The 14137-nt window shown below is 40.3% G+C and overlaps 1 protein-coding gene across 1 annotated transcript in view; it reads right to left on the bottom strand.

Annotated features, from left to right (window-relative positions):
* Nucleotides 1-14137, bottom strand: part of DLD (dihydrolipoamide dehydrogenase) — a 35056-nt gene that overhangs the window by 3300 nt on the left and 17619 nt on the right. Inside the window, exons 9-10 of the mRNA XM_040472950.1 lie at nt 656-846; nt 58-228 (exon numbers count right to left, since the gene is read on the bottom strand). Of these exons, the coding sequence (XP_040328884.1) occupies nt 58-228; nt 656-846 (362 nt within the window). The remainder of the gene's footprint in view (nt 1-57; nt 229-655; nt 847-14137) is intronic.

The following is a 14137-nucleotide window of genomic DNA, read 5'->3' as shown; positions in this document are numbered from 1 at the left end:
ACAGTGTTTGAAATAAATTAAAACATTTTTGAAAATGCAATTAACTATCCAACTTACTTTGGAATTTTAGTTTGGAATCTGGTATTGACTGGAATTCTACCTCTAGGATCTAGTTCAATTCCAAGCTCTTCTAGTCCCAAATTCTGAGTAAAGGGTCGTCGGCCAATGCAAACCAAGAGCACATCACACGTGATGACTTCAGCTTTACCACCAGAAGCGCCTTCAATACTAGACAATGAACAGTGTATGACTATTAAACACACATCAACATAAAAAACTCACAGACTTAGAAATTAAGACCAGACATTTCTCAAGTGTTGCCAACAATTCTAACAAGAGTCAGGCAATGAAAAACTGTACATATCCCCTGGAGGTCTATCAATAGTAAGCAATCTAATATTATGGATTTCCACATAGATCTAAAAATACTGAGTTTCACTGAACATTGAGAGTTTAAATATTTCTGAATGTATACTATGAGAAATCACATTACAGTGAGAACACTGGGTTAATTTTCCTAGCATCAACTGATTTAATAAGCAATATCGAGTTATACTAAGCAGTAAGATGGCCCTAAGTTCTAACCAAATCTGATTCTGCAAAAGGAGTGTTTTTCTTAAGGATATCATATCAAAACCAAATGTAGCATACTTACGAAACATCAATTTTCCCATCTGACTTCTTGGTAGCACCAGTAACTTTTGTATTCAATTTAAATTTAAATCCTTGTTTTTGAAGGATGCGTTGAAAGTTTTTAGATATCTCCATATCAATTCCAACTCCACCAACATGACCTAAAAACTCAACTGCAGTCACATCGGCACCAAGTCTTTGCCAAACTGAACCCTGTAGAGAATAGTTTTTAAAAGTCATAAAAAAAAAAAAAAAATTAAAGTTTCCATAGTAGATATTTACCAAAGCATTTTAACTTATTGTCAGATATTTTCTTTTATTAATACGTTCCTATTAGAAGCTCTGAGGTTTAAAATTAACCTCAAATTAACCTGTGGCAAACATATTTCATATACTAATCTATTCATTCCTTCAACATTAATTGAGCACCTACTATAATCTACGCACACATCAGTGAACAACACGTTGCCCCTAGGGATCTTATACTCTGGTAGGGGAGGCATATGAAGTAAAATTCAGAGGATAATAATGTGCTCTGAGAGAAATAAATGAGGAAACAAAACCAGGACTACTGGAGGAGTAAGCCTGCAATTTTAAACCATGGGGTCATTGGGGAAAGCTTCACTGGGAGTGATGTGTGCACAAAGACTTGAAGAAGAGAGGGAAAGAGCTATACCGGAACTGGTTGGTCCAGAAGGAGGGGAACAAGTGGGAAAGGAGGTCCTGAGGGAGAAGAAAAAGCCTCTTGTTGCTACTAATTACCGATGTTTGTAAACTATTAAACTGGTTTCATATTTTATTTTCTCAATAGAGACATGTTTACTTTTTTATTCAAATTATAATTTAAACAGAACGCTGGTTTTATTTTAGCAATTATCACTTTGAATACCTATTTGTGAAATAGGCAAGATGAATATAATTTTACAACATTAAATAAAATATGAAAAACTATGAACATATCCTCTGCAAGAATTTGTATCAAAATCACCTGGTAATTTAAAATTCACCATTAAGAGGTTTTACCTTTCCAATTAGGTTTATGCATTCATTTTTAAAAGTTTCAGGAGTTTTTGGAAAGCTGAGTTAACTAAAGCCAATACAGTAACACTAAAAATTCAACCACAAGCATATACAAAAATTAAGCCAAAATGCATCATGGACCTTAAGGTAAAGCCCAAGATTATAAAACTTATGGAAGATTGAAACGGAAGATGGCAGCATAGGAGGACGCTGGGCTCACCTCCTCCTGCTGATAGCTTATGTTACACCCACATTGGCCTAAAAAACCCAGAAAACCGCCAGAAGACTAGCAGAATGGACTCTCCAGACTTCTCAAGTGTAGACAAGAGGCCCACGGAAGGAGGTTAGGAAGGGCGGAAAGGTGATGCGTGCTACCGGACTGGTGGGAGGGAGCCGGGGCGGTGGAGGGGCAGCCCCGCCCAGCAAGGCAGGGCCCCCGAAGTCTGGCTTGCAAAAGCGGAGGGGCTGGACTGCCTGAGTTCTGACAGCCGGCAGGACTTAACATCTGGAATGTTAAAAGTGAACAGCTCTGCTCTTGGAGAGCAGAAAGTGGGAGGGCGAAAGGACAATGGGAGGGAGAGGTGTTGAGCCCTGGAAGGGAGAGCTCAGCTCAGCAGGGAACAAAGGCGCTGGGAAATGCCATCTCTCTCTCCCATCCCCCACCTGAAATCCCAAAGGGAACCAGTTACCATCACCGAACTTGCCTGCACCTCACAAACACCCAACACTGTGCTTCTGTGGATCCATCCCTCCAATGGGTCTGCCTCCCTCCAGGTGATGCAGGGCCCCTCCCACAGGGCACCACGGACAGCAAAGCGAGCTAAGCCTGCCCCTCCCACCCCTATGCACCTTGTGGATCCACCCTGGCTAATACGCCAGATCCCACTGAAGGAGCACCACAAGCCTGACAGTGTGCAAGTAGCCCACACAGGGGCCACACCACTCCACAGTGAGTCCTGCCCCTGGGAGAGGAGAAGAGAAGGTACACACCAGTCTGACTGTGGTCCCAGCGGTGGGCTGGGGGCAGATATCGGGTCTGACTGTGGCCCCGCCCACCAACACAAGTTACTCCAGACAGCACAGGGGAAGTGCCCTGCAATTTGAAGCCAACCTAGGGACTACCCAAAACGATGAATCAGAAGAACTCTCCTCGAAAGAAACTCTAGGAAGTTGCGACAGCTAACAAATTGATCAAAAATGATTTAAGCAATATAACGGAACAAGAATTTAGAATAATAGTCATGAAACTAATCACTGGGCTTGAAAAAAGCAGAGAGGACAGCAGAGAACCTATTGCTACAGAGATCAGGGGACTAAGAAACCGTCATGAGGAGCTAAAAAAAATGCTATAAATGAGGTGCAAAGTAAAATGGAGGTGACCACAGCATGGATTGAAGAGGCAGAGAAGAGAATAGGTGAATTAGAAAATAAAATTATGGAAAAAGAGGAAGCTGAGAAAAAGATAAAAAAATCCAGGAGTATGAGGGGAGAATTAGAAAACTAAGTGATGCATCAAACAAAACAATATCCGTATAATAGAAATTCCAGAAGAGGAAAAGAGAGATAAAGGGGTTGAAGGTGTACGTGAACGAATCATAGCAGAGAACTTCCCTGATCCAAGAAAGGAAAAAGGCTTTGAAATCCAAGAGGCACAGAGAACTCCCTTCAGACATAACTTGAATCAATTCTTCTGCACGACATAGCATAGTGAAACTGACAAAATACAAGGATAAAGAGAAAATTCTGAAAGCAGCTAGGGATAAACAGGCTCTAACTTATAAAGGGAGACCCATAAGACTAGTGGCAGACCTATCTACTGAAACTTGGCAGGCCAGAAAGGAATGGCAGGAGATCTTCAATGTGATGAACAGAAAAAATAGGCAGCCAAGAATCCTTTATCCAGCAAGTCTGTCATTCAGAACAGAAGGAGAGATAAAGGTATTCCCAAACAAAAACTGAAGAAATTCATCACCACTAAACCAGCCCTACAAAATCCTAAGGGGGATTCTGTGAGTAAAATGTTGCAAGGACCACAAAGTACCAGAGACATCACTACAAGCATGAAACCTACAGACATCACAATGACTCTAAACTCATATCTTTCAATAATAACACTGAATGTAAACGGACTAAATGCTCCAACCAAAAGACACAGGGTATTAGAATGGATAAAAAAAACAAGACACATCTATTCGCTGTCTACAAGAGACTCATTTTAGACTTGAGGACACCTTCAGATTGAAAGTGAGGGGATAGAGAACTATCTATCATGCTACTGGAAGTCAAAAGAAAGCTGGAGTAGCCATACTTATATCAAACTAGATTTTAAATTAAAGGCTGAAACGAGATGAGGAAGGGCATTATATAATAATTAGAGTGTCTATCCATCAGGAAGAGCTAACAATTATAAATGTCTATGTGCCGAATATGGGAGCCCCCAAATATATAAAACGATTAATCACAAACATAAGCAACCTTATTGATAAGGCTGTGGTAATTGCAGGGGACTTTAACACTCCACTTACAGAAATGGATAGATCACCTAGACACATGGTCAATAAAGAAACAAGGGCCCTGAATGATACATTGGATCAGATGGACTTGACAGATATATTTAGAATTCTGCATCCCAAAGCAACAGAATATACTTTCTTCTCGAGTGCACATGGAACATTCTCCAAGATAGATCACATACTGGGTCACAAAACAGCCCTTCATAAGTATAAAAGAACTGAGATCATACCATGCACACTTTCAGACCACAATGCTATGAAACTTGAAATCAACCACAGGAAAAAGTCTGGAAAACCTCCAAAAGCACGGGTCAACCCATGAATGGGTCAACTAGGCAATTAGAGAAGAAATTTAAAAATATATGGAAACAGGGGCACCTGGGTGGCACAGTTGGTTAAGCGTCCGACTTCAGCCAGGTCACGATCTCGCGGTCCGTGAGTTTGAGCCCCGCGTCAGGCTCTGGGCTGATGGCTTGGAGCCTGGAGCCTGTTTCCGATTCTGTGTCTCCCTCTCTCTCTGCCCCTCCCCCGTTCATGCTCTGTCTCTCTCTGTCCCAAAAATAAATAAAAAACGTTGAAAAAAAAAATTTTTTTTAAATATATGGAAACAAATGAAAATGAAAATACAACAATCCAAATGCTTTGGGATGCAGCAAAGGCAGTCCTGAGAGGAAAATACATTGCAATCCAGAAACAAGAAAAATCCCAAATACAAAATCTAACAGCACACCTAAAGGAAACAGAAGCAGAACAGCAAAGACACTCCAAACCCAGCAGAAGAAGAGAAATAATAAAGATCAGAGCAGAAATAAACAATATAGACTCTAAAACAACTGTGGGGCAGATCAATGAAACCAAGAGTTGGTTTCTTGAAAAAATAAACAAAATTGACAAACCTCTAGCCAGGCTTCTCAAAAAGAAAAGGGAGATAACCCAAATAGATAAAATCATGAATGAAAATGGAATTATTACAACCAATCCCTCAGAAATACAAGCAATTATCAGGGAATACTATGAAAAATTATATGCCAACAAACTGGACAACCTGGAAGAAATGGACAAATTCCTAAGCACTTCCAAACTCCAAACTTCCAAACTTCCAAAACTCAAACAGGAAGAAACAAAAAACTTGAACAGACCCATAACCAGCAAACAAATTGAAATCAGTTATCAAAAATCTCCCAACAAATAAGAGTCCAGGACCAGATGGCTTCCCTGGGGAGTTATATCAGACGTTTAAAGCAGAGATAATACCTATCTTTCTCAAGCTTTTCCAAAAAATTGAAAGGGAAGGAAAACTTCCAGACTCATTCTATGAAGCCAGCATTACTTTGATTCCTAAATGAGACAGAGACCCGGCAAAAAAAGAGAACTACAGGCCAATATTCCTGATGAATATAGATGCAAAAATTCTCAACAAGATACTAGCAAATCGAATTCAACAGCATATAAAAAGAATTATTCACCATGATCAAGTGGGATTCATTCCTGGGCTGCAGGGCTGGTTCAATATTCGCAAATCAATCAATGTGATACATCACATTAATGAAAGAAAAGAACCATATGATCCTGTCAATCGATGCAGCATTTGACAAAATTCACCATCCTTTCTTAATAAAAACCCTCGAGAAAGTCGGGATAGAAGGAACATACTTAAATATCATAAAAGCCATTTATGAAAAGCCCACAGCTAATACCATCCTCAATGGGGAAAAACTGAAAGCTTTCTCCCTGAGATCAGGAACATGACAGGGATGCCCACTCTCACCGCTGTTGTTTAACATAGTGCTGGAAGTTCTAGCATCAGCAATCAGATAACAAAAGGAAATCAAAGGCATCAAAATTGCCAAAGATGAAGTCAAGCTTTCACTTTTTGCAGATGACATGATATTATACATGGAAAACCCGACAGACTCCACCAAAAGTCTGCGAGAACTGATACATGAATTCAGCAAAGTCGCAGGACACAAAATCAAGGTACAGAAATCAGTTGCATTCTTATACACTAACAATGAAGCAACAGAAAGACTAATAAAGAAACTGATCCCATTCACAATTGCACCAAGAATCACAAAATACCTAGGAATAAACCTAACCAAAGATGTAAAAGATCTGTATGCTGAAAACTATAGAAAGCTTATGAAGGAAACTGAAGAAGATATAAAGAAATGGAAAAACAATCCATGCTCATGGATTGGAAGAATAAATATTGTTAAAATGTCAATACTACCCAAAGCTATCTATACATTCATTGCAATCCCAATCAAAATTGCGCCAGCATTCTTCTCGAGGCTAGGACAAGCAATCCTAAAATTTATATGGAACCACAAAAGACCCCGAATAGCCAAAGTAATTTTGAAGAAGACCAAAGCGGGAGGCATCACAATCCCAGGCTTTAGCCTCTACTACAAAGCTGTAATTATCAAGACAGCATGGTATTGGCACAAAAACAGACACATAGACCAATGGAATAGAGACTCCAGAATTGGACACACAAAAGTATGGCGAACTCATCTTTGACAAAGCAGGAAAGAATATCCAATGGAAAAAAGACAGTCTCTTTAACAAATGGTGCTGGGAGAACTGGACAGCAACACGCAGAAGAGTGAAACTAGACCACTTTCTTACACCATTCACAAAAATGAACTCAAAATGGATAACGGACCTGAATGTGAGACAGGAAACCATCAAAACCCTAGAGGAGAAAGCAGGAAAAGACCTCTCTGACCTCAGCCGTAGCAATCTCTTACTCGACACATCCCCAAAGGCAAGGGAATTAAAAGCAAAAATGAATTACTGGGACCTTATGAAGATAAAAAGCTTCTGCACAGCAAAGGAAACAACCAACAAAACTAAAAGGCAACCAACGGAATGGGAAAAGATATTTGCAAATGACATATTGGACAAAGGGCTAGTATCCAAAATCTATAAAGAGCTCACCAAACTCCACACCCGAAAAACAAATAACCCAGTGAAGAAATGGGCAGAAAACATGAATAGACACTTCTCTAAAGAAGACATCCAGATGGCCAACAGGCACATGAAAAGATGCTCAGCATTGCTCCTCATCAGGGAAATACAAATCAAAACCACACTCAGATATCACCTCACGCCAGTCAGAGTGGCCAAAATGAACAAATCAGGAGACTATAGATGCTGGCGAGGATGTGGAAATGGGAACCCTCTTGCACTGTTGGTGGGAATGCAAACTGGTGCAGCCACTCTGGAAAACAGTGTGGAGGTTCCCCAAGAAATTAAAAATAGATCTACCCTATGACTCAGCAATAGCACTGCTAGGAATTTACCCAAAGGATACAGGAGTGCTGATGCACAGGGGCACTTGTACCCCAATGTTTACAGCAGCACTTTCAACAATAGCCAAATTAAGGAAAGAGCCTAAATGTCCATCAACTGATGAATGGATAAAGAAATTGTGGTTTATATACACAATGGAATACTACGTGGCAATGAGAAAGAATGAAATATGGCCTTTTGTAGCAACGTGGATGGAACTGGAAAGTGTGATGCTAAGTGAAATAAGCCATACAGGGAAAGACAGATACCATGTTTTCACTCTTATGTGGATCCTGAGAAACTTAACAGAAACCCATGGGGGAGGGGAAGGAAAAAAAAGAGGTTAGAGAGGGAGGGAGCCAAACCATAAGAGACTCTTAAAAACTGAGAACTGAGGGTTGATGTGGGGTGGGAGGGGGGTGAGGGTGGGCGATGGGTATTGAGGAGGGCACCTGTTGGGATGAGCTTTGGGCGTTGTATGGAAACCAATTTGACAATAAATTTCATATTAAAAAATAATAATAAATAAATAAAACTTATGGAAGAAAACACAGGAAAGAATCTTTGTGACCCTGAGTGAGGCTCACACACCACCACAAGCACAATCCATGAAAGAAAAAAAAAGATGAAAGATAAAAGAGACGTCAAAATTTAAAACTTCTCTCTAAAAGCTAGTATTAAGAATACAGAAAAGGCAGACTGAGAAAAAATATTTGTAAGACGGCTATATGATAAAGAATTTATATTCTTTGCACAAAGATGTCTCAAAATTCAATAAAACAAATTGAAAAAAAGACAAAACATTTAAATGCCAGGAAAGACAATACAGAGATGGCAAGTAAGCACATAAAAAGATGCTCGATGTTACAAGCTACTAGGGAAATGCAAATGAAAACCCGAGACCCCAGAGCACACCTGTTAGAGTGGCTCGAGTCAAGAAAGCGCCGAAATAGTGATAAGGAGGCAGAGCAGCTCACGCTGCCAGCGACCGCATGACAGGGCAGCCGCGCTCCACAGCACAGCTCCTTGGAAGGCTAAACACTGAATTACCGCTTGACCCAACGACTCCACCGCCAGGTACATGTGCAAGAGAAGTGAAAACACGCGTCCAGACAAGAACCTGTACACAGACGGTCACGGCAGTGAAACATGTAGCGTCAAAGTGGAAACAAGCCCGATGTCCATCAACTGATGAATGGATAAACAAAACGTGCTAGGGCCACAGGATGGAATACTTGGCTATAAAGAGTTATCAAGTATGGGGCGCCCGGGTGGCTCAGTCAGTTGAGCGTTCCGACTTCAGCTCAAGTCATGATCTTGCAGTTCGTGGGTTCGAGCCCTGCATTGTGCTCTGTGCTGACAGCCCAGAGCCTAGAGCCTGGAGCCTGCTTTCGATGCTATGCCCCTCCCTCTCTCTCTCTCTCCCCCTCTCTCTGTCCCTCCCCAACTTGCACTCTGTGTGTGTCTCTCTCTAAAATAAACATTAAAACAAAAAAAGAGTTATCAAGTATATATAAACCTTGAGAACATTATGCTAAGTGAAGAAGCCACAGATTTAAATGCCATGAATCCCATTTATACGGAAAGTCCCAAATAGGCAATTTCAGCGTCAGATAAAGTACGTTAGCGGTTTCCAGTGCCGGGGAGAAGGGAGGAATGTAGAGTCACTGCCAATGGACACAAGGTTTCTTTCTGAGGTGATGAAAATGCTCTGGAATTAAGACAGTGGTGACAAGTGCACAACTATGTGAACGTCCTAAAAAACCACTGAATCGTACACTTTCAATGGGTAAAGGAGACACAAGACTATATCGCAATAAAGGTGTTAAAAAAAAAAAAACACTTCTCTGAACCTAAATCAGAAAGAAACAGTAAGAGTATGTCAAATAAATGCTGTACACCTGAAACTAATACTATGTCAATTATACTTCAACAAAAAGAAAATTAAAATAAGAACACGTGTGATCTATATCCATAAAGAAATATTATTCAGCCACAAAAAAATGAACAAAATCCTGACATTTCCCACAACAGCAAAAAGAAATAGGAAGAACCATGGGAAATAATACACATCATCTTGAAGTCTATAATTCAAAGTAGGGGACAGTGACCATAGCTAGCTAGACAAATGCCTTACTCTTCAGGAAAATCTAAGAATTTCAAAATCCTTAGAGATGGGAAAACTCCAATAGTATCTACCAGTTATTAGACATTAGAGCTTATTGGATGTTTGGTACTGGATTAAGTGTATTACAGGTTACTACTTTACTAAGTGCCAACAATAATCCCGTAAGGCAGTTATTCTTATTAAAATGGGGATTTACATGATGAATCAACTAGTTCAGAGGCTAACGGAACAAGGACATACAGTCATTAACAAGCAGAGCTGAAATTCAAATTTGTATCTGATTCTAAAACTTTATATTAAACTGGAACGGGAAAAGGTAATATAGTCTACATATTATATACATATAGACATATGTAAACGTCTATATAACTATACGTATATAGTAAAACATATATAGTCACGTGAGTAATCTTTATGATAAAAAGGTAAGACTACACAGTCAGTTACTTCTAATAAGTTTAAATTTAAAAAAAAGACATCTGTGAAAACATTCAATATAGTGACACCTAAAACATGAAGATGTTTGAAATGACCCAAGATTTGTAAAAATACCCCAAAGTACTGAAATGAAAGAAGTATTGCTTCAGATATTATTATACTTACCAACAAAAGAAAGTAAATCTATATTATTTTCTTCTTGTTTTATCCACCCATGAGAACAATTTTCAAAGTGGAGTGAATAGAGGAAATACTAAGAAACTAGTCAATTTTTTTAAGTTAACTCTCCAGTCAAATCAGATCATAATGTGATAACAGAGACACTGTCAGTAAACTCTGGGAACTTAATCGGCATAAGGGAAATGTCACAAAGGGTGCCAGACAGGCAATACCTTGCCTAAAATTTTGCAAAGTGAAAAGAAAATATTCTGGAAGATAGATTCTGAAATTTATTTCAGAGGTCAATCCCCACTAAATACTCGAAGACATTATTGAACAGCTGGTTTGAAAATCATTAGATACTACCCCAAGTGTTCCAAACAGGTCATGTCAACAATTTTCTGAAGGCTTTTCTGGACTGGATAATAATGCAGGATATTTTCATCATCAGCAAAGTTGTCAAAAAAGAAAAAAAAAATCTCATATCCTATAGATGTGACAGATCAATGGAGATTCAAATCCATTTATAAGCAGCTTAAAAAGTGTACAGTCAGATGACTCTCTATACTTCATACTGACATGAATGACACCAGAGATGGATTCACTAACCAATTTAGACAAATCAGATGATAGACCGCATGCCTCAGTCAACAGTCTTCCCAGATCTATTTACCCATGGCAAGAAAAAGCAGGTAAGTGTAAGGATGCAACAATCAAGAAAGAGGAAAAGACTGGAATAAGGGTACAAGTGAACATTAAAGCAAAGATAAAGGTTCATAATCCTTTATTGAGGTTTATGTATTTATTTTGGTTTAAAAAATCAGAATTCCTCAAGCAAAAGATGTGAAGTTTTCAACTGACTACAAACTCGATAGTCTTTAAAAAAGAAAAATAACTCAACTGATCTTAAAGGATGAAGAAAAGAAGTACATTAGATTAAAAGTACGTTACATATCAAAAGAAGTTCTCTCCATTATCCAGAATATAATGCTTAGTTTTGATTTTTTTTTTAAGTTTATTTTGATAGAGAAAGATGGACACAGAGAATCCCCAGCAGACTCCACTCTCAGTGCAGAGCCCGACAAGGGGCTTGATCCCATGTGAGATTATGACCTGAGCTGAAATAAAGAGTCGGACAGACGGTTAACCAACTGAACCACACAGATGCCCCTATTATGCTTAGTTCTAAACACCATTTACATGTGACCCTGACAGACCAGAGTGGATCAGAAGGATGACAACAAAATAATGGATCCGGTACCTACAAGACCTAGGTAAAAAGCATTAAGGAAAGCAACAGAGATTCAAATATGAATGACACTCAGTCTTTGCCTTCAAGGAGCTTACAGTCTCATAGTAAAGACAGACATAAACAAATAAATGCAAAATACTGTCAATTAGTAGGCGATACAAACGCAGACATACCATACTAAGACTCAAAGACAGAAACACTTGCACTTTCTCAGAAAAAAGGAAGTCTTCGCTAAAAAAGTAACTTGTAAGGTGACTTTTGAAAAGTATTTATTATATTAGCAAATGTTTACTCAGCAATAATAAAAGCTAACATATGACGACTTATTTCATACCAGCCACTGTGCTGCGTGAAGATGCACAGAAGTGCAGCCACAACCTCCGACTTCATGCAGTTTATGACTTAACAAGAGAGACACAAGTGAACCAGTAGTATCAGTGAACTGAGATCAATTCTGCAACAAGCACAGGGTGCAAGGGAACACTCAGCGAGAGCACTTAAGGGCATGTAGGGCAGTGGAGGAAGGCTCTGAGAGTGCAGGGACCAGAAGAAGGAATACATGTTCTGAACAGAAGGCCTACAGATAAAACAAAGAGTGCAGCTGGTTCAGAAACTGGTTATTTCGCTCTACATGGAACACAGTTTGAGAGACAGAGTGCCCAGAAATGAGGCTGGAGACGTGAGCCAGTGCCACATCATGCTAGCCTTTCAATAACAGTAAAGATTTTGGATTTATCCTAATGACTACAGTTAGTGAAGGATTTTTAGCAGGGAAGGGACAGAATTACATTTGTGTTATAAAGGACTTCAGCCCCTATGGGAGATTAGATTAGAAACGACACTGGCCTCAACAAGGATAAGCAGATGTGTGAAAAGGCGGCTATATCCATGACATCTAGGTCTCACAGTATCACATTAGGACCCAGTGACTCAGTATGAGGCACGATGGCATCAGAGAAGTCGTGTCATTCCCAAACTTCCTGCTCAAGCCTCTAGATGTGCGGTGGTATGACTCACTAAGATGAGAAATACTAACAAAGAAACGGGTTTTGTTTGGTGTTTTGGAGGGTGAAAAGAGGCAAAAGGGGGAGGGAAGAGTTAAGTTATAAACATACTGAAATGAGTGTCTGTGGGACCTACAAGTAGAGGTGCTAGTTGGCACTTAGATATAAAAGTCCTGAAATGTCCAAGATGGCAGCAGAGGAAGACCTTGAATTTACCTCCCACAGACACAAGAAATCCATACCTGCACATACGGCAATCCCTCCTAAAGAGCTGAGAATAGACAGAACAGCTTCCGTACAACAAAGGGTAGAAGGACCACACAGAGGACAAGAGGAGAGCCTGAGACACAGTAATGACAGGAAACTGACCCCAACATTACAAACTGCAGTAGGGAGAGACAGGACTGAGGAGCCACGTGCAAATTCACCCACCCAGGGTCACAACAAAAAACAAAACAATCTTTTAAAGAGCAGAAAGACTATACAAGTGGAGAAAACTCATTTACTAACCATACAGCATGGGCCAGATGGTGGGGACTGCTGGAAAGCCCCCCAGAGATGGAGATGCTAAGAGGCACCGCTGTTTACGCTCTCCCTTCACCTTGGTAGTGCAGACAGGAGCAGGGTCCAGGCGCTCTAAACGGACTGCTGACTCAGTGGCCCTGGGCTCCTGGCTCACACCTACCATAGCTCCAGCTGTCCAACTAGGGCTTCCCCAGCACAACACACACAAGAAAACCCCCAGCCTGTGCTCACTACAACTCCATCTCCAGCTGTCCTGCCAAGGCAACTTGGGTGCAAAGCACCCCAGGCACCCTCACCAATCCAGCCAGGGAGCCCCCTGTGGAGTGCTGCAGCTGGCACCCACCCCAGCTCCAGCCATCCCACCAGGGTAACCCAACACAGAGAACCCCAGGACCTGCCAGACCACATCTGATTCAGCTCCAGCTGTCCTATTAGGGTGGCCCTGGCACAAAGCAGCCCAAGATGCCCCAGCCTGTGCCCGCTCCAGCTCCAGCCAGAAAGCCAAAGCCATCAGGAACATGGAGTCTACACAGGGGAAATTCCTATACAAGGCCACTCCTTCAAGAATGGGAGAGGTAGCCCTTTCACCTAATTCACACAAACAAACACAGGAAGTCAGATAAAATGAGGAAACAGAGGAATATGCTCCAATCAAAAGAACAAAAGGAAACAGCAGAAAACAAACTAAACAGACAAGCAATCTACTTGATAAAGAGTTCAAAGTAATGGTCATAAAGGCGCCCACAGGACTACAAAGAAGAATGGATGAACTCAGTAAGGACCTCAACAAAGTGATAGAAAATATGAAAAAGAACCAATCAGAGTTGAAGAACACATTAACCAAAGTGAAAAATACACTAAAGGGAATCAATGGCAGATTAGAGGATGCAGGAGACCAGTTCAGTGATCTGGAAGACAGGATAGTAGAAAGCACCCAAGTTGAACAGCAAAAAAATAAATGACAGGTTAAAGGACCCCTGGGACAACATCAAGCGGAAAAAAAAATTTACATTATAGGGGTCTGGGAGAAGAAAGAGCAAAGGGCAGAAAACTTATTTGAAGAAATAATAGCTGAAAATTTCTCTAAACAGACATCCATGTCCAGGAAGCAAGAGAGCCATAAACAAAAATGAACCCAAAGAAGTCCACACTAAGACACATAATCATTAAA

Source organism: Herpailurus yagouaroundi, unplaced genomic scaffold, assembly GCF_014898765.1.
Source record: "Herpailurus yagouaroundi ecotype Mexico unplaced genomic scaffold, PumYag 100, whole genome shotgun sequence".
NCBI classification, from domain to species: Eukaryota; Metazoa; Chordata; class Mammalia; order Carnivora; family Felidae; genus Herpailurus; species Herpailurus yagouaroundi.
Note: the sequence above shows the minus strand (reverse complement) of the source record. Positions and strands in the feature narration are given on the sequence as shown.